We start from the raw sequence: 20,437 nt of genomic DNA on the forward strand, positions 1-20,437 counted from the left end.
CATATTTGAATAAGAATCTTTTAAATCGAATTATGATAAAATGTTTTTTGCATTAATAAATATCATATTGTTTCGTTATTATAAAAAAAGATTATCATTATTACAATATTGCTGTAGTTATCGGGATTACAGTTAGGAGAGAATTTTACCTATAATATAGCTTACAGTATATTATATATATATATGTATATTTATGTATAGATATATATAGCGTGTTTTTATTTATTATATTTATATTACACAAAGATGTATACTTAATCGTATTATTGTATTGATCTCAAATACAATTCTCTCTCTCGTCGCGATTTCTCTATCATTCCATATTATTAAATAGAGTTTAATCAATCTTGTTTTTCTTAATAATTATTAACATTAAACCAGGTCACAAAAAATAGGTACATCCATCCAACTCGAAAGAAGAGAAATACGTAGGACAGACGAAAGTCACAGGCAGGGAGAAGAGTAGAGAAAGAGAGAGACAGAGTGGAGAAACTCAAAGAGAGAAACAAAAAGAACTCTAAGATAAAAATTAAACTTAAAACGAAATATACGAAGAGTAGGAATAAAGAGATGCATAATTCTTTGTTCTCGCATTTAACGATACTATACGATGCATCTTTTTTTGCTGCCTCTATCTCGCGCTATTTTTTTTCTCTTACACCCACATATCACGACGCAACAGTTTCTTTTTTTTTACTTTACAGATTTATCTTTTTTTTTATACAAATTACTTAGGCATTGTGATATTCAGGTTTCTCTGCGCTTGACTATCCTCATCTCGGCGTCTCGCGTTTACGCTTCTCACCATCGACGTGCAATTTACAAGCCAAGTATGACCCATTTATACAAATTGTCGAAATGATAAACGCGAAAACACTTTCTTTTTTTCATAGCGCAATTTCGGCGCGCACGATTCTGCGTACAGAGAGAGATTGTTCTTAAGGGATTCTCTACAATTTTGGTGGTGCAATATCTGTATCCTTAGACTTTATCTATCCACAAGATACAGATCTAAATGATAATATGTATACAATCCTATATTATTGACTTACTACAAAAATTCTACTGTACATGAGGATGCGCGCGCGCGCGCGCACGCAACCGCTCTGTGTACGCAGAGTCTTTCGACGATGAAAAAATGATTGGAATATCTCATTCGTCGGACCGTTTCACTATGGAATTTGTCTTCTTTCTTTTTTTTTGTATCACAAGTAATAAGATTAATATATATATATATATATTTTTTTTTTACAATTATTTTTCTATGATAAAATTTTTGTTTCCCTTTTTCATACACAATTGTAGAGTATAAGCGTTTCGTTTACAATTCAATATCTCTCTTATTACAGTTATCTAAGTAGTATTCTTTTTTGGCTGTATCCGCGCGCATCCGTTTTATACAAAGACCGTTTTAATACCGAGAGGCGTCGAAAGTGATGTCTCGAAAAGTGTCGTGAAAAGAAAATTAGGCTTAGTATACTTTTTCTCGAAGTGTAAACGTGTCATATTTTTTATTATTATCTTTTCGAAACAGTTAATATGAGTCTCTAAATAAAATTTCTTCAGAGATATTTTTTACATTTGTTGCTATGCATTATATATGTACAATGAATCTTTTTACGCTCAATAATTTTATCTCCATTTCCGAATATATAGTTACTATTTGAAAATGATTATATCTAATTTATATCATACTCTGTACTGTGGGAAAAGATGTGACAACTATTTTCAATATATATACTTGATGTGTATATTGTGTGCTATGTGTATATATATATTGTGTGTGTGTGTGTATATACACGCGCGCGCGCGCACGCACACACAAACAAACACACACACACACACACACACACACACACACACACACACACACACACACACACACACACACACACACACACACACACACACACATGTAATCTCTATATGTATATATCTTTTCCTCTACGCAAATTAATATTATGTACACATTGTATACATTATTCTATATAATATTATTTTTATACAATTTTCCTGATTTTTGCTATATAATTCTTCTTGATGCAGCAAAAAAATCGCTTGTTAATGTTCTTACATTTATCATAGCAAAAACTTGCCTCTCTCACACTCTGATAAAGTACAATGAAAACGATGACAACAACAATGACAGCAAAGATGACCACAATATTAATATGAAAAAAATTAATATATAATATATATATATATATAAATCAGCAATATAATTATTACAAATTTCGTAATAATACATATAGCTGTCAATTTAATCACTAACAGTAAATCATACATGTAGAACGTTGGATTTGAATCATTGGTTTTACGACCATACAGATGCATTAGTAAAATGACAGTGAGTATGACGATGTACAGAACGTACCATTGAATGCAATGAGACGTATGTTCTTTGTTCTTTCTTATTATATTAGAATTACAGAGATAATAAAGTTTTACAAGTGTTCTCATCTTAATCATTTAGTTCTATCCAAGCATAAAAATATTTTTCTTTAAGAAATTGTTGATTTATGACATGCAAAAATTAAAATTTGCATGATAAAGCATCTTTACAAAAAAATATCAATAAAAATGTAACAAAAAATGATTGAATTTTACATGGACAGTCACATGTATAGATAATGATTCATGTAGACACACAAACAAAAGAAAATAAAATACATTAATTACACATAACAATTCTATTATGAAACACATGCATGTATTCTCATGAGAATAATAAATAAAAAATTTTTAAACCCCTAGTAAAATCTTAAATCATAATGTTTTAATAATATGTATAATTTCTTTATTTTTTTTTATATATACAATGTTTTTCTTTTTTTACATCCATTAGAGAACACTTGTCTTACATGCTCGAGGTTCGTGAAAAAAAAAAACCACACAGATATTCAATTTTCACTTATATGTTACTTGAACTTACTCATCTTACTGCATTTAAACGTATTCAATTTTGATGGCTGCCACATTTTACAAATTTTGAATTCGATAACATTCAGTACAATATGCCCTATTTATGTATTCCTGCGTACATGATGTTATTAAGAAAATCTGTAATGTTTTTTCGTAAATGTGAATAAAAAAGTAAACGCCTTCTTTTTTTATTATCGTTATTCCTCGATAGCGATCCGTCTATTCTATCGAATCAAAATTAAAAAATCTTGCTTTTTTTATATTAAGTCGAAAAGGCCACTGTTCAAGGCCACAGGCCAAGAAAATCAGTTAAATTCAATAATTGAGAATAGTTTCTATTTCTTCACTTTCGTTCGTCATTTATTTTGTCTTTCTTTTTTTTTTCAATTCTCAGAGACAGTTAATAGCGTTGTTGTTTAAACATCTTGTACATTGGAAAATATTTTTCTCGAGCATATTGATTCTACACTTGATGTCTGGAAATTAGTATAACTGCTTTCACATTTATACTTTCACGCTCCAGATACACACTTACAAGTTGAATAATACAAAGCGTAATTTCAAAACATCTCATATTTATTTCATTAAATAAGATAAATTTATATCTATTAGAGGAGATAGAATATTGAATCAACCATCTGTTAGATTTTATCTATTTATAGTTACTTCAATTATATCATTCTCTTCAGCATCTGTTATTATATTCCAATTAATCTTGTAACTTTATTACATATCAAGTTATTGTATCACGTATGAAGATGTTTTGCTCCTGCGCTTTGTCAACTAGAATATACCTTACTAACTAGTAAGGCTATCTTCAGTCATAAAAACGGATTTATATATTTAGTCTCTTACATTATTGCCCTTTAGTCGGTGCATCTAATTAAAGCCGGTTTTCAATGTGATATAATGTGAATACGACCTAATTTTCACATTAGCCTATGTTCACAGACTCACCGGAGTTTCACGTAACTCGATGGAGATTACACTTAGGTATGTACTGATTTGTGTCGAGATGCCAACCTTTCGTCAATGCGCATGGATAATGCGTAACAGCCTTGCAACCTCGTTTCACACAACCAATGTTCGCCCCCGTCAAGCCGCAGGAGTCGCATATTGACTTGGCGGCATCCCATACCGCTTCTTGCAATCCTGTCACTCTGCCGCCTGCCAAAACACATTTTTCGTATTCATTATTCATTTAATATTCGTATACTGCTCCACTGTCTTACTTTCTTACTCTTTTACATGTATTTCCATTACTTGTGATGTCTTACCTGCCATATAAACTCCAGCTGCCCATACCGCACATTGTTCGTGAAGCCATACTTCCCATCGTTGCTCCTCTCCACCGGGATGCAGAGTCATACCGGTGAAGATAGTGTTTGTATTACTTTCAATAGAATTACGTTTCTTCTTGCCCATCTTTGCGGAGAATTGATCCGCCAGACCCGCGTACCTCAAACTTCTTTTATTCTTGCCGCCTTTTTTCTGTTCCGTCGTAATCTCTTGTTCATCGGCCGATAAAATACCATCTTCCAACCGTTCCTTGCCGATCAAGTATGGTCCAAATAAGTCGCTTAACACGCCTGCTGGAACCTACGAATATTTATCATATTTATATTTGTATTACTAGTGTGCAACCTCTCGCTTCCATGCATGTACAACGTGGCATTTAATTCTAAATGTTTCGCTCTCAAATACATTTGATTTTATCACTTTAATATTGTATAAAAATAGCACTTAAGCTCGATATGATAGAATCAGTTAAACATATATGGAGTTAAAAGTATAATAATTATATAGATAAAAAAATTAATTATCATGAAAATATACATATTGTTTACTTGACGCAAATTTAACATATCTAGTTCATATAATATTAAAGCATTGTCATTCGAAAAAAGTACATACTGTGTATGTTCCAGTTGCAATGTGCGGTCCGGCCAGATTCGGATGTGGCCTGGACGGATCTCCGGGTATAACAGAATGGGGACCTTGCTTGCAGAATACACAGACCCAGGTCGAATCCGTGGTGTGCGCATCGTATCGCGACGACAAGGTTGAGCTGAAGAGACCTGCCTTACTAACTTTACCTGTGGTAAATTATAACGAAAAATGTGCAATAAAGTAAATCGTGTTTGGTAAAGATGTAACAAAAATGTAGAAACAGTTTTCCATCATATGTACGCACCTCTATAATCTAAATCGTTCTGATGACTAAGCCTCTTACTTCGGCCTCCATTTCCGTTACCGACACTTTTCCGTTTCTCCTTAGTTTTCTCCTCCTCTTCTTCCCGCGGTGCATTGACCACTTGGATACTCAACGGACTGTCTCTAGGGCCTTCCACATGGACCACTGGGCCCCGTGATCTGATCGAACTCGCGTTCGAACCGGAATCGTACGCCATCTCTCTGAGGCCGTCGACTTTGGTATTTTTCTTTGCTTTCTTCGAAGCTTGGTCCTGTTTCTTCGAACCTTTGGATATCCGCCTCTTCTTCGTCTCCTTCGGTAGAGAATCACTCGTTGTGCCGAAGATATTCTCCGACGACCTGGATATTTTCCTTTTGCCCTGCGTTTTGCCCTTTTTACCCTTTTTCCCCGACAACTTTGTATCCACAGTGGAAGAAACGTCAATAGGATTGTTCTGAGCGTTCTGAGAATCCATTGTCGTTGACAGAAAACTATTTTCGAGACCCTCGATTTTCGCAGCGTCGCTATCGCCCTGAATCTCTGCACTCGCGAGTTCCGCTTTTGATTCTTCATTTTTGACATCTGAATCCGCTTCCACGATCCCGGCGAACATCTTTGCTAATTCTGATTCGACCTCAACGAAGGCATTCGTTGTTGTCGATGTTGTTGTGTTGTTCGTATTTTTCGGACTCGTCACCTTGGACAACTCGGATGACGCATCATCACTGGATTTTCTTCGTACCCTCTGATTCGCCGGATTCGTCAAATTACTAATCGCAGTATCCTCGCTACTTCTTCGCCTTCGAATCGGCTGATTCTCCTCCGATATTTCATCCGCATTCTCGTCCGCTATTGTCTTGTCTGATATTCTCTCTTCCGCTCCTCTAGCAATCTGTTCTTCGGTCTTAACGTCAGTCATTGGTGCGGAGCTAATCGTCTCTTCCGATACCGAATCGATAATTCTCGATTCCGTAGGTTCAGTAGGCTCGAGTTCCATATCTTCGACTTCCGTTTTCGAGTCCTTACTCAATCTTACAGGCTTTTCAAGTTTTCTTTTCCTTCGCTGCTTGGTATTGTCGTTTGAATCGTCATTGCTGAAAGCCGGCGACACAACCTCATCCTCGCGATTCGGCGATTTAGACTTTTGTCTCTCCGGCGACATACTTTTAACACTAGACGTATCCTTCTCCTCTATTGGCATCACAATCACTGAACCGATATTTTCGGTACTCCCGAGCTTCTTATTCCCACCCTCTAATTTCTCTAATAGAGAATCGACACCTTTTTTTCCTCTCTTCGGTAAATTCTTAGGCGATCTCACGCTCGTTTCGTCATGCTTTCTGTCTCTCTCGGAGGAGGATTCTCTTTTAGGACTATCCGTGACGTCCTTTTCCATTTTGGACGTGAGATTGACTATAACAGGTAAGACATTCCTTGGCACTTGCGCGATAACACTCAGCGTGTCCTTAGGTTTCACAGGAGTTTCGAGCTCCTTTTTGTCCGCGATCACTCTTTCTATCGTCACACTGGGCGGCAAATTTATCACTTTCTGCGAAAAATTATCTACATTTATTTCCTTAATCTTATCGTGAAGATTCGCAATTCCCTTTAGATTGCTCTCAAAGTTTTTCACCGTTATTTTAGGTGTAATAACCTCTTTCGTTGATAGTGAGACTGGTTCGCTGACGGAGTTCGGTGTTGGTACGGAGGAGCTGATTCCGCTGTCCGACGAGGTTTCTCCGTTCAACGGTATCGGCGGTGAGATTATGTTACCGTTTCGACTGCCCTTGTCCACGTTTCTTGCAGTCAAACTGATGGGAATATCCTGAGTTATTCGAGAATAATTCTCTGGAATCTCCGACGTGGACGAAAGATCTAGTGTACTCTGCGAGCCAGGCGAATTTCTATATTGAGTTTGATTTGGTGGCCGATTGTCTACTAGCATTTGTAAATTGAACAAGGGAGTGCCCGGTGTGTTAGTCGGCATGACACTTTTCGAGGGGACCGTAGGCGTGTGCCATGTCGGCGGTGCTTGCGTATGAGCGAGTTGAGGAGTAAGTTGAGACGGTAGATGGGATGCTCGCGCCATAGATGGATGTGTATAGAACCCAGCTGTACTCAATGCGGCACCGGACAAAGTTGGGTGAATATTGAGAGCTGAAAATACAATCGTCATGATTATTTATCATATTAATTTATCATATTAACTGAATAGCGTTGTAAAATGTTAAAATGTAACGGCGAAAGTAACTCGATATAGTCGGAAACTTAAATTACCTTGTCCCTGTGTGAGATGGTTCCAGACAGTTTGCGGTGGAGGTGTGCCAACCGGTGGTCGGCTATGACCTGGATATTGTCCTGACATTTCGAAACACGGCCAGTTGCTTAATTTTGGGATGCAGGCAGTTAATTGCACCAGATCAGTATTTTCTGACTTGTGTGCCTCTTCCTTAGTGCAGCACTCTTTCTTGATATTGTTACATTTGACATTAGACTGTGTCCAAGACAATGCTTTACTGTCACTACTTAAGCGCGGTGGTAATACATGCGTGACATACTTATCCAAAATATGCACTCTCTCTTGTTTCAAATCATTTGTTACAGTTTTTCCATTTATTTCACTGTTAGTATGCAACTTACTGATGGTTTTCAATAATTCTTTATCTTTGTTTGAATTATATGACAACTCATCTAAATCAGAAAGTTTCAATAAACCATAATCTATATTCTTGTACTCTGCGTTATAACTCTGTACATTAGGGGAATGATCTATCCGTCTTAAAATGGCATCATCCACCAGAGGTGTCCCTTTATCGCAAACTGACGAGTATGGATAATTACAGATTCGATCTTTCGTCCGACTACAAATATGGCTGTGTTGTATACTTTCTTTCGAACTTATTACTAAATCAAGTGGCTCATTATCGATTACAGAAATGGTGCTACCAGAGTCGCAAACTTCCTTTTCTTTACTACGCTCAATATTGTTCAATGCGATTTTCAGTTCAGCAATATTTTGCGTGTTAATTGAATGCTTTGACACACAACTAAAAAAATTAACATCTGTATCATAATAAATTTCTTTCCGCGATTCAGGCAAAATTTTGGTTTGATTTTTTGTAAACGAATATATGGATTTCGTCGTTTTATTGATATCTAATAATTCAAGTTCTGTCTCTACACCAAAATCCTTCCGACAGTTATCCAGCCTAATGTTTTGTTCCTTCTGCAATTTTCTCGTTTGTCTGGATAATGATTCATTAACCGTACTAATTAGTACATTAGAATTCACTATCCTATCATTGTGTCCTGCCGTTTGCGATAACTTTGTAGAATATATTGAACTTAGATTACTAGCTTCTGTGATATTTTTCCCTTTGTTATGTAAATCATATATAGCCTGCACAGTATTATGTGCTACCAATGCTTGCAAATCAACCCACTGCAAATTGTTTGATAGCGCCCATTGTGGCGCAACGTCAAATATGTGTAGTCCTAGAAATAAAAAGTTAATTATAATTTATATTTATAATAACAGTTTGATTAGATTGTAAAGAAAATTAAGAAATATGGCTTAAATTGTCAAAAAAACAACAGATTGATTAGATAGACTTAGATATTGTATTCAAATTTATTTTGCAATTACATAATATATATTATTATAATTTTTATATTTTAATATAAAATATATTATTTGATTTTAATAGAAAACATATGTATAAAACTAATTATATTTTACCATTGTTGGGAACAATAGAAGGGTCGTGACAACTCACACCATAATGAAGATCTGGATTATTTTTATTATCTCGTTCATTTATATTTTGAGAGTAGAAGTAATATGGCTCTACATCCAGAAACTTAAACTTTTCTTCTTGTGATATACGTTTAGATACATGCAGAGATTCTGTAATCATAATGGAAACATTCTTTCTCGCTTTTTCTCACAAATTATACATAAATCTTCCATATGTTTATACAATAGATATTTTAATCGATCTAAACGAGCTGCTTTGTTACTAATAAATAGTTACATCGTGATACAAAATTTACACAATTTCAAAGAATGCAAGAAGTACCTCTTCTTCATCCTTTACATACACACTTCTAATGTACAATAACTGTAATTCAATCTCGAGCAAAGCAATAATGTTCCTTAACAAAATGATAAACTATCAAATTGATGTTAACAGATCGCAACCTAGAGCAGCTTGTATTCCGATTGAGAATATTGATTCGTATGAATAAAATATAGAAAATATTTACTCTTATTTATCAGGATAAATATTTCAAGACAAGTATTTTGTAGTAAAGGCAAGAGAACGTTTGTAGAAAATATAAAATACACTTTTCACGTTTTCCATCCCGTTACTTTAAAACACATGTTTGAGGCTTCTACCTTTTGCCTTTATTCATACGACCCATCGATATTGACTATCAAACCATCTATCGTATACATATCCGCGACTCATTCATTCGCACACTTTCGTTTAACCGTCACAAAAGAGAGCAACATACTCCGCGATGTGTCCGTTCGCGAGCTTTTACCGCACGAGCGTTCACGCGAAAAACTTTTTCTCAGGATGTCGCAGGAGCGTGCGAATAACCCGATCGCAGATTAATCGGCGATCTGCTAATTAGGGGATAACGGAGGCGATTATCGTGATCGGGATATCGATGTTTGCGCGTTCACGAAGAAAGAGGAAGAAAGATTAGCGCAGAAATTCAAGTGCAAGTATCGCGGTGTCGACCGGCGATCGCTTAGATGTGAAAACGTGTCTAACGGTTCGCCGCGAGACTGCAAACGGTCGATCTTGTTCGACATCGTCATCCACGAGGCACTCGGTTCCGGTATCGCACGCTACTCGCGATCGTCGCTGATCGGCGTCGTACCTTGCAAACTCGTGGCGTGCGTTTTGCGAATTCTGGTGGTACGTACGCACGTATGCGCGTACACACCGTTTGAAGAGAGAGAGAGAGAGAGAGAGAGAGAGAGAGAGAGAGAGAGAGAGAGAGAGAGAGAGAGAGAGAGAGAGATGTAGAAAGAGGGAGCGGACAGAGCGCACGAAAGGCGAACAGCAACGACGGACACGTTTATCGCGTACCGCACACTTCGTATACGTACATACACTGTACACTTGCGCGACTGTAACTACACTTTACGCATCGATAGCGTCGTCGCGCGAATGCTATTGCACTGCACGCGCGAGCTCGGATGGAATACGAGAGAGAGAGAGAGAGAGAGAGAGAGAGAGAGAGAACTGGATAGAGAGAAAGAAAGAGACGTCTAATCCGAATGAGACACAGAGAGGTGGCGCCCGTTTTTTTCTCGGAGTAGCCGCGTGTCACCGCCGGCCGATGCGTGCACGACGATGTATCGCGCTGTCGCGCGCGCGTGATCGTAATTTCACAAATATCGCACGAGTAGTAATCAGCGCCGTATCAAGAGACGACCGGTGTGTGCCTGGCACTTTTTCACGCCGCACGCCAGCAGTAGCGGCGGCGAATCTACGTATCGCACGCACGTACACGCACGCACACTATCGAAGACGATGCGCGAGAATGAATGTAGGTACACACGCACGGCGGTCGCGTTGCCACCGGCGGGCACACGCACGATACGCACGTTCTAACGTCGCATCGACACGACGACCATGGGCTCACGTCGTGCGCGATCCGGTATGTGCGCCGATCGCACCGACAATTACGACACGCGGAGAAACAACGCGAGCGTCGTGTCTCTCTCTCTCTCTCTCTCTCTCTTTTTCTCTCCTTCGTACAAATCAATGGCCACGCACTACAAGTCTCACTGCGTTTTTCCCGGTTGGGCAGGCCGTCTCTCCCCCGTACCACTACGACGACTACAGACGACTATTACCGAGATGTGTGCGATGTGACCGATCGTCGTGATCTCGCTCGCGCAGCTCACGAGCAAGACACCGTCGTCGCGGCGCACGTATTCCGCGACGATCGCGCGATCGGACTTAACGCGCACCTACCGCAACGAGGTCCTTTCGCACGAGCGAATTTACGATTTTCGGCCGGAAAATCGTCGGGGCATCAACGAAAGCAGTGTTTCAACAATGGTGGCCGGTCTACACAGCAAAGCAGCCGTAGCCGTACGCCGGCCCGACACCTGGCGGTGGCGGCTGGCGGCGCGATTCACGTTTCCGTTTTCGGGAGAGCCGATGCGACGCGAGACGCGAGGAAAACAACGGGAGCGGCCGACACTTTCTCTCAATGATTTTGTCCCCTCGTGTCGAGAAAAAAATTTTTATTGTACGTTAGTTCTCCTTTTTCTTGTATCTTTATTCCGGCAAGATGCGCAGTACAAAAGTCTTTTTTATTTCTCAGACAGCATACAATATTTATGATAAATAGTCATAAATATTGTTTACTATTTATTTTTTGAAATTATATATATATATATATATATTTTATACATGTTTGGTAGTTATATATTTTGTTTACGTCAAGAAAAGAAATCATAAAAACTTTATTCGATATAATTATTATTATTAAAATATAGGCTATTTATTTTTATATAATATTTATGGTAAGTGAAAAATAAATATTTATAGTAATATTTTATAAATATTTCTCAATATTTTTATAAATATTTTGATGATATTTATGATAAATGATCTGTTAAATCTAAAGTTACAAAAATATTTATAAAATATTCAAATAAATATATAAATATTTTGTACATATTTTATAAATATTGTGTGCTGTCTGGATTATGCAATCGGGCTTTCTTTAATAAAAAGATCCTGATTTTATTAAGAAAAATTTAAATATGAAATAATCTAGAAAAAAAAAAGAGATTAGAAAGAGATGAAAGTATATACTGGTATATAAAATTTCAGCTTTTCAAACTATTAACGTATTATAATAATGCTTTCACACAACCATTTCCTTGCGATTAAATTTTCTAAAATATTGATATTCAAATAACTTCATCATAAAATTATCATGAATTTGTATATCATTTATACCATTTATGTCGCATTGCGACGCGTACCGTTTACAGTTTTGAGAACCTTCCTCCTTGACAAAGTTTCAAAATTATTTTTCTTCCTAAAGCAAGAGGACATATATATATATATCTTTTTTCAATCAACGTCAATATTTCATTCTAATCGGAAAATTCAGTTTTATTTTAATACTCGCCTTTGAAGAATAGGTCGCAACCGTTGCTGGTAGTAACCTATTTGTCGATACTTAATCGAGCGAATAAATAACCAAGGTCGCTCCCTCTGTTCTCGGGGTACTATATTCGAAATTGTTATTTGGAAGCAGGGACTCGCGGGAAAGGCGTAGGACGTAAATATGGGTGCACGTGTTGGTGTGTATGTGCGCGTATGTATGATGTGACAGCTGCTCCTATTTCGCCTCTTTCTCGAACATTCCCCGGGCGCGAAACGCGCGTCGACCCCGATCTCTGTCGATATTTCCGATATTTCTCGCCGATCGTCAAAACCTATGCGACCGATGTCACATTACGTTCTCGCGTCGCGAACGCACTCGGATGCAAATTTCGATGTGTAATTTTGCGATGCGCAAATTCCCTTTGTCATCAGCTGTTCGACCGAGAATTTCGCGGGAACGCCTTAAGCGCGACACGCGATCAAAAGCTTGACAGGAAAAGAATGAAATAGTCTACCTTTATATCTGTCGTTGCGGACTGATTCTTCATTCGCATTTTCGTCGAGCATCCTGGATGCCGTCGTCGTCGAGCACCCGATGTAAACAAAACATTATCACGACGCAGCCCGCCACTGGCTAACAAAGTATGTGTGCGCTGCGTGCGTTGGTGCGACGTGATAGAGTGTAAGATAAGAAGAAGTATAAGCGATCAGCCATGTTTGGTCTATGCGCAATTAGTCGCACGTTAAGATACCTTTTCACAATAAAAAGTAGAAATAATGACTAAAGATAAATATACCAATTTGTCACTTTTGGTCACATGATGTCTTTTGACGCTAAAAATGAGCGTCGGGAGGAAGAGCCAGAGTATGAAAAAATAACTAAATACACGAACGTGACGATGATCCAATTACACGCTCCGCTATTGGTCCGCTAGATTAAATATGGCGGTCGAAAAGCGATGCTCGGCGACATCTGGTACTCTAGCTACTCCTGGCGCTGCCGCGCCGAATCAACATGGCGGCAGTCCTTGTCGTCTGCTCGATTTGACATTTGTGCGCTATCGCGGATCTTTTCTCGAGTCTGTCGTTCTCTCGATTTCTCGCGCGCTTTTCTGCACGATTTGTGGTATTTTATCGCGAGAAAAGAATTTCCGGTTATTTCTTCATCCCTTTCTCGCAGGGAGACGACGGCGGTTTCGTCGATCGTTAAATTCGGCGGATCCACCAGACCCAGACGTCGTCTGCTGCGGCAGCGCAACGGCTGCGCGAATCGTGTCGGCGCCAGATGCGGGTCGTAATCGCAGTGTTGCGTGTTGTGACGATTTGCGGCAATTGAGAGATAAATGAGAGAAATGTACGCCCGTGACTCTTGAGAACGCGCAATGTGCTTGACGCGTCGTCGTTGCGGGAATGGAGGCTGAAGTCAGAGTGCATCGTAGACGCGCTCGAACAAATCACGGCGGTTTTATTATGGATTTTCGGGCGTGAATGACGTGTCGACGCCGATCGTCAATGCGAGCCGAATCTTACATGTATGTACGTACATACATACATCCATATATATGTAGTACAAGTATCGTGAAATAAACACTCGCGAATCGAAGTAGCGTCGTTCGATCTTATGACAATTAGACTGAAATATGTATACGAAAATATATTAAATGCTACAGAATTGTGTGAACCGATCGAAATGTTGAATGAGAAGCGATGTGATTATCGGATGTAACTCGTTTAATGGATTCGTCCTGTGCCTCCTATACGGAAATACGCAACTGCGCTATTGGGAGGATATGTGAATTCAATAGATACGTCAGCTTTAAATTTTTTCGACTCTAGTCCAGACTTCAAAAGTATTATTTGTTTCAAGTACAATATTTTAGTACTTATGTTAACAATGTACTTAATATTAGTACATCATCGAGCGAAACATATAGTATCTATTTGCATTAAACATGTAGCTCCATAACAGGATAGCTGACTGAGAATGGAACTGATACCAAAATATTATGCGATGATAAGTAAATTATAAAATACGTCATAATGTATTATGTTGCAATTGATTCTACAGAAAAATTTAAATAACAACAGTGACAATGTAAGAAATTTTAAACATTAGATATACTTGATACAACAGCAAATAAGAGAGATTGCATGTTAACTTTATGTGGAAGTTTATTAATCATTTACATATAGAAGAAATATTCCTCTCTATCTCTGTATTTTTCTTTGAAAACATTTTTCTACATTATATATTTTGATATGTACTGTACAAGTAAAGAATTTTTTACTAGTTATAGTGCAAACAACAAATTGATTTTATAATATTCAAATGATCAAGAAGAATAGTAATAATAAAAAAATATAATCACTGATTTTTAAATGCATTAGCTGCGAGTATTATGGAGCAGAGCAATGGAAATGACATCTCTAATGTTTCAAATATCGTCAAAGTAGATGTATCCCCAAAATCAAAACAGAAGAAAAAGTCTCTCTGTCGCATACTTATGAACAAAAAGACCAAGGTCGGCTGCTTGGAACCATCGTACAAAGACGGAGATTCGAATAAAAATTCTAAAATAGAAAACTCACAACATGGATCTCAAACTAGCACTAAACTGTCCCTATGTTGCGCCATGACTGAACGTAGCAGAACGCCACCTCAGAGCTTAACCGTCAGTAGGCTTTCCCCTACGACGTTAAGTCGTACTTCGGTCAAATCCGAGGTTGCTTCCATCAACGGGAAACGTCAAACGGATGTACTAGTCGAGAAGGAAGAAATGCATGTTCCGAATGACCAAGTTCAGATGATTCAAGAGACTGTAATCAAAAGAAATAATGTAGCAGTGAGGAAGGAGCAGCGTTATAGTACTTATATAGAAGGTAAACATATTCTCTCTCATACTAATCAAGTTTTATTAATGAGTTAGGTAGAAATACGAAATTTACATATTAAGAATATCCTATTACTAACATGTTAATAAATAAGCATTTTTCTGATTGATTGATCGAATAATAAAATTATCACATTCGCAATATGCAGTGGAATCTAATATTTTATTCTAAAAAACATGGTGTGATAAAAATCATCCAATATTCTGATGCAATATTACCTCATATTTAATTCCACTTAAGTATTACACCTCTTCTTTTTATGTACATGGTGTAATATGATTTGATGATGCTCAGGTGACCTTGCACATCCCCTCTACTTTACATTCTAAAGCCTGTGCAAAACAGAGCATTACATTTCCAGTGTATGTATTGATGCAAAGAGCTGTGATTATATTGTAGACGTGGAGTTAATAACAGCCAGTTATCTCTAACATCTTATCTTTGACACACATTATGTGCATGTCTCTCCCTTGCTCACTGAAAGTACGAATAATCCATTGAAAATGTCGAGTCCAAATAAAAAAAAGAGGAAGAGATCTTTCTTTAACAAGTTACGAAACGTATTTAAAAAAAAAGACGAATTAGAAAGGCAGGCAGAATTCTGTAAACAGGAGGAAACATTTGATAACAGACAGACTGACAATTCGCGAAGTGTATCTTGTAATTCTAATGAAAAAGTTACACCGAGTACGGCTGAGAATAGTGAAACTTGTGTAACAATTGTGGAAAAAAGTCCATTTGAAAAAGAAGAATATAATTATAAGAATTTGTCAAATATGCAAAGAGATTGTAAAAATGTAATTATTGAAAAGAGTAAAAATTCCGAACTTAATGTAGCTGATGATAAGAATGCGGACTGTCAAAAGTATAATGTTACAGAAAACGAGCAAGATTCTAAGTTAGGATCAGATAGATATATGAATACAAAAATTGCATTTTTAAAACAGGAAAACATAGAGGTAACTTGTCAGTCATATTTAGGAGATACTGATAAATTGCGCCATAATAAAAAAACAAAATCCAATAGCGCAATATTACAACATCTTTCTAATACTAGTGTTACGAACGATACATGCAAATTTTTAATAAAAGAAACAAAAATAGTTTCTCAAGAGAGTAGTGAAGATAGTGACTTCTCTGCAGACTCAACGGAAGACTCATTCGAAGAATCTTCAGAAGATGAAAATGAACATCTGATTGAGTCTGAAAAAATTCAGAAATACTTTAAGGATGATTACTTTACAAAAGGAAAGTATATTACTTATTTCTTCCTGCAAATGGAACGGCAGTTCTACAATCCTATGGAAGTTTACAGTATGGTTCAGTATCATGAAACTGCTTGCGAAAAGCTGGGGAATGAAGGTACAAAATGATACACAATGAAATTTATACGCTGCTTAAAATTTTGATTCTTATATTTTTGCTATTTTACATTTTTTTCTCTTATGGGGTATTGAACTTTTCTCTTCAGCATTATAAAATTGTTAAATTGACAATATAAATGTTTGTGTGTATATATATATTAGTTTTATTAGGAAAATTATACAATTATTTTATATCTAGATTAGATTAGAAATATAAATGTATTAAGTAACAGGTATATGTCTAATGCTATGATGTTGTTTGTGCGCATCTGTAATTGTTTGTTTTTTATATATTTCTATTTTCTAATTAAATTATATTATAAAATACTAGGATATTTGCATATATTAATAGGATGATTTTATACATATATAGGTTTTATATACATATATCTATGTATTAGAGCTGGAACAACACAATATTACTTTGGAACTAGTATGGCAAATTGCTTGATTCAGATAGCATAGACTATTCTAGTTCCAAATATGTATGATTATATTAATTAAATAATTTTACCGATGTGTATGTGTTATTAGATTGCACAAGAAGATTTTAAGATGTTGATAAATCATGCCGAGCAATTATTAATGTTAACAAACTTGGATTGCGATTCGAGTGCTAAGATTGTGGTAGGCGGTAATTGAAGCAATTTAGTTTCATTACGGCATTAGAATACTAATACGTAATATTATTATGAATCTAATTTCTAGACACAAGATATATTTGTCCAATCAATATATGTTCTTTGCTTTCAAAATTATGTATGATCTTTTTTTTTCTTGGCGCAACTATGATGTATGATTTCCAATTTAACAAAATCTTATATATAACATATCATAATAAACTGTTTCAGGTGAAAACTCTTCTTCCGGATCGTTATCGCCGAGTATATCGGGACAATTACGTCGTAAATTGCTTCATAGAAGATCCGCGGATAACTTGATTGTAAACTCACCGACAAATTCTATGAGACATTCTAGTCCAGAATCTATTAAAAGTGCACCGATCCAACATAAGCCACGTTCAACGTCGCACGATGCTCTATCCAAAAAGAAAGATCGTTACTTTTGCCAAACAACGGCGTCTATGGATAGCTTAGCGAAGCAATCATTACTCGCCGCACAAGTACTTAATTTGATTCCTACTCAGAAAGCACGAGAAAGGTATATTTATTTTTTTAAATAATTGTTATTATATTTCGTGTCATTTTTCCGATGACCAACCAAATTCAATTTTGCAGAAATTTTCTTCACGGAAGAATCGCCGCCAATTCTTTACTCGGATCGGTTGAACTCGAGAAAGTATTGCCGAATCGGGAATTGAAAATTTTTATCGGCACATGGAACATGAACGGTCAGACTCCGCCGAAAGAGTTGAACGATTTTATGTTGCCATCCGACATAGAGACTGTTCCCGACTTGCTAGCTATAGGAACGCAAGAGTCGTGCTCAGAACGAAACGAATGGGAAGCAGCTCTTCAGGAGACACTCGGACCATCGCACGTGTTGCTCACTAGCAGTTATCTCGGTACACTTCATCTCGCATTATTTCTGAGACGAGATCTGATCTGGTTCTGCTCCATCCCGGAAGAAGATAGTTTCTCGACAAGAACCGGAACGGCGTTTAGAACGAAGGGCGCGGTAGCGATAGCTCTTATGATATTCGGCACCAGCTTTCTCTTCGTCACCGCTCACTTGACCGCACATCAAGATAAAGTGAAAGAACGAGTCAATGATATAAAGAGAATAATTAGAAATCTCGACCTTCCCAAAGAACTACCTACCAGGCATAAAAGCAAAGGTATTCTAAGTGTTACAATATCGATAATCTTGCATTTTGTACATTGCATGTAATAATAAATAATAAATGTGGTATTTTTCAGATGTAACGCAAAATTTCGATTGCGTATTTTGGTGCGGTGACTTAAACTTTCGTCTAGCTCAGCCGAGAGAGGAAGTGATCCAGTGGATCACGAATACATGCTTTCCGCAAGAGTCACCGATAAACTTGCGCAAGGATCAATTGAGAACTATTCTAAACGAAGGAGCTGTATTGCGCGGTTTCGAGGAAGCCCCTATCACTTTTCCTCCTACTTACAAATACGATCCAGGAACGCAGAATTTTGATTCCAGCAGCAAGCAACGCACTCCCGCATACACCGATAGAATTCTTTTCAAAGGAAAGGGTCACACCAGGGGATACATCAGGCGTGTTAGTCACGAGAGTGCCAGCTCGCATAAAGACGGAGCTATAGAGTACTTGGTGTACGATTCCGTTCCCAGTATTTGCACCTCGGATCATAAACCGGTCTGGGGAGTTTTTAAAACTACGTTGAGACCGGGTATCGATACGTACGTGTTTATCATTTATTGATAATCTATCAAATGATGAAGGTCATATAACTCGTCATTTCATATGTATATTACACATAACATATACCGGTAATAGTCTATATGTTGTGCTATCTATTTTTAGAATTCCGCTTGGCGCTGGTCTTTTCAATCGCGAAGTATACCTGGAAGGCATTAGGAGGCGTGCGGCGGCGATGGATGATTCTCTCGGAACTTCAAAGGTTTGTTCGATCCAATAAAGCAATTGGGGATTATTGCAAACGTGTAAATATGCTCTTGATTATACATATATACAAATAAAGATATTTGCCAGATTTTTAATATCTTAGGCGATACGAGAAAATGATCGCTTAAATGATTGTTTTCATAATAGATACCACGTTTCTTTTGTTGGATTTATGTATTCACTAAGTCTGTCCATTTTTTTATAGCAGTGATAAGTAATATTTTGCTAGTAAAAGAGGAGAGGGATTTATATAATAGATTACTATTATCAGTGAACATTGTAAAAATCTAGTCAAACAGTGAAATAAAATGTTCATTTAGTGATTTAAATGATGATATGACAATTTTGTAAATGTACTGTCGGTATATTTCCGACTCTTGTATTGTGCCACATGTATATTAGAGAACTTATATGAGGATTTATATGAAGTAAAATATTATTTGACTATGTGTGTGTGGCACACTCTTTCAATCTTGCCAAAAAATTACGAAGTAATAATGAGACGTTCATAAATTTTGTCTTATGTCAATAAATTTTTATAGTAAATATTGATACATATATATTGCAATATTTATCAAAATGCAACTCGACTAATATTTCAGAGATTTCAAGAAACTTGTAAGAATTTGTGCAAAATATTTTAAAATACTGATTTCATGAATATCAAAAGAAAGATATTTATAAATAGATTATCGCTATGTATGAAAGTTAATCAACATTATAAGTCAAGTTGTCCCTTTATTGAATTCACTGTCTTTTAATTTGAGATAAGTGTTTTCATGTTTAACTTAGATGTAATATAAATTATAAATTATAGATCATAAATTACTGGGCCAATACATTATAATAGAATTATATTAGTCGCTAACATTTAGAGATAATATCTCCATTTATTAAGTTTATATTCTTATTTATTGGGACCACATCCACACATTGTATCGTCTCAAAGAAGGATTCACAAGAAATATTTTTTTCTTAAGCATTATGCATGCAGGATAATTGCATTAGTAATTATATACATAGTTACTAACAATTAAAGAAAAATAGAAATTAGCTGACTAGTGTTGTCGTTTTGAATTGTATTATTAGTTTTGAATAGTATACAACATTAATCTAAAAGGGTGACAAAATGATTCTTGATAGTGAGAGAGATGTCCTACTTCTATCAATACTTTACTACAGATATTGATAATAATAATAAAGTACGGCTAGTTAGTTATAAAACCCCGAACTTCTATACAATATTGTTACACAATAACAAGTATGCACGCACAAACAAGGTATCTATGTATCAGTATTAGATTTAACGTTTAGTACTCTGCGTTGATACCACTGCGTT

General features: G+C 36.6%; 2 protein-coding genes across 6 annotated transcripts; one reads left to right on the plus strand and one right to left on the minus strand.

Annotated features, from left to right (window-relative positions):
• Nucleotides 1-575: 575 nt before the first annotated feature.
• LOC138937896 (uncharacterized protein CG5098) lies at nucleotides 576-12,940 on the minus strand. Its single transcript, XM_070304560.1, has 7 exons — nucleotides 12,783-12,940; nucleotides 8,856-9,023; nucleotides 7,394-8,611; nucleotides 5,117-7,273; nucleotides 4,837-5,018; nucleotides 4,200-4,521; nucleotides 576-4,089 (listed from the first exon to the last, which is right to left on the minus strand). Exons 1-7 carry the CDS (start codon nucleotides 12,832-12,834, stop codon nucleotides 3,887-3,889), a joined length of 4,302 nt encoding a protein of 1,433 aa, XP_070160661.1. The 5' UTR covers nucleotides 12,835-12,940; the 3' UTR covers nucleotides 576-3,886.
• Nucleotides 12,941-13,291: 351 nt separating this feature from the next.
• On the plus strand, nucleotides 13,292-20,387 carry Inpp5e (Inositol-3-phosphate synthase). Of its 5 annotated transcripts, none has more exons than XM_070304562.1 (8): nucleotides 13,292-13,807; nucleotides 13,938-14,362; nucleotides 14,656-15,147; nucleotides 16,303-16,521; nucleotides 17,375-17,684; nucleotides 17,762-18,321; nucleotides 18,404-18,872; nucleotides 18,997-20,387. In XM_070304562.1, the coding sequence occupies exons 3-8, from the start codon at nucleotides 14,667-14,669 to the stop codon at nucleotides 19,109-19,111; spliced, it is 2,154 nt and encodes a 717-aa protein (XP_070160663.1). In that variant the 5' UTR covers nucleotides 13,292-13,807; nucleotides 13,938-14,362; nucleotides 14,656-14,666; the 3' UTR covers nucleotides 19,112-20,387. The 5 variants fall into 5 exon arrangements, with proteins under 5 accessions (XP_070160663.1, XP_070160664.1, XP_070160665.1 ...); XM_070304563.1 differs by having other exon boundaries at nucleotides 13,292-13,803; XM_070304564.1 differs by having other exon boundaries at nucleotides 13,292-13,799.
• Nucleotides 20,388-20,437: the final 50 nt, after the last annotated feature.

The sequence above is a fragment of the Polyergus mexicanus genome, unplaced genomic scaffold, assembly GCF_030449975.1.
Source record: "Polyergus mexicanus isolate NDT 795.1 unplaced genomic scaffold, iyPolMexi1.0 SCAF_11, whole genome shotgun sequence".
Taxonomy (NCBI): Eukaryota; Metazoa; Arthropoda; class Insecta; order Hymenoptera; family Formicidae; genus Polyergus; species Polyergus mexicanus.

Coding starts and splice junctions, on each gene's coding strand:
- LOC138937896 (XM_070304560.1), bottom strand. CDS start 12,834: ATGCTCGACGAAAATGCGAATGAAGAATCAGTCCGCAACGACAGATAT. Junction 7,274..7,393: donor CCATCTCACACAGGGACAAG/GTAATTTAAGTT, acceptor TTGTATTTTCAG/CTCTCAATATTCACCCAACT. Junction 4,090..4,199: donor AGCTGGAGTTTATATGGCAG/GTAAGACATCAC, acceptor GTGTTTTGGCAG/GCGGCAGAGTGACAGGATTG.
- Inpp5e (XM_070304561.1), top strand. CDS start 15,663: ATGTCGAGTCCAAATAAAAAAAAGAGGAAGAGATCTTTCTTTAACAAG. Junction 17,685..17,761: donor ACTCAGAAAGCACGAGAAAG/GTATATTTATTT, acceptor TCAATTTTGCAG/AAATTTTCTTCACGGAAGAA. Junction 18,322..18,403: donor TACCAGGCATAAAAGCAAAG/GTATTCTAAGTG, acceptor GGTATTTTTCAG/ATGTAACGCAAAATTTCGAT.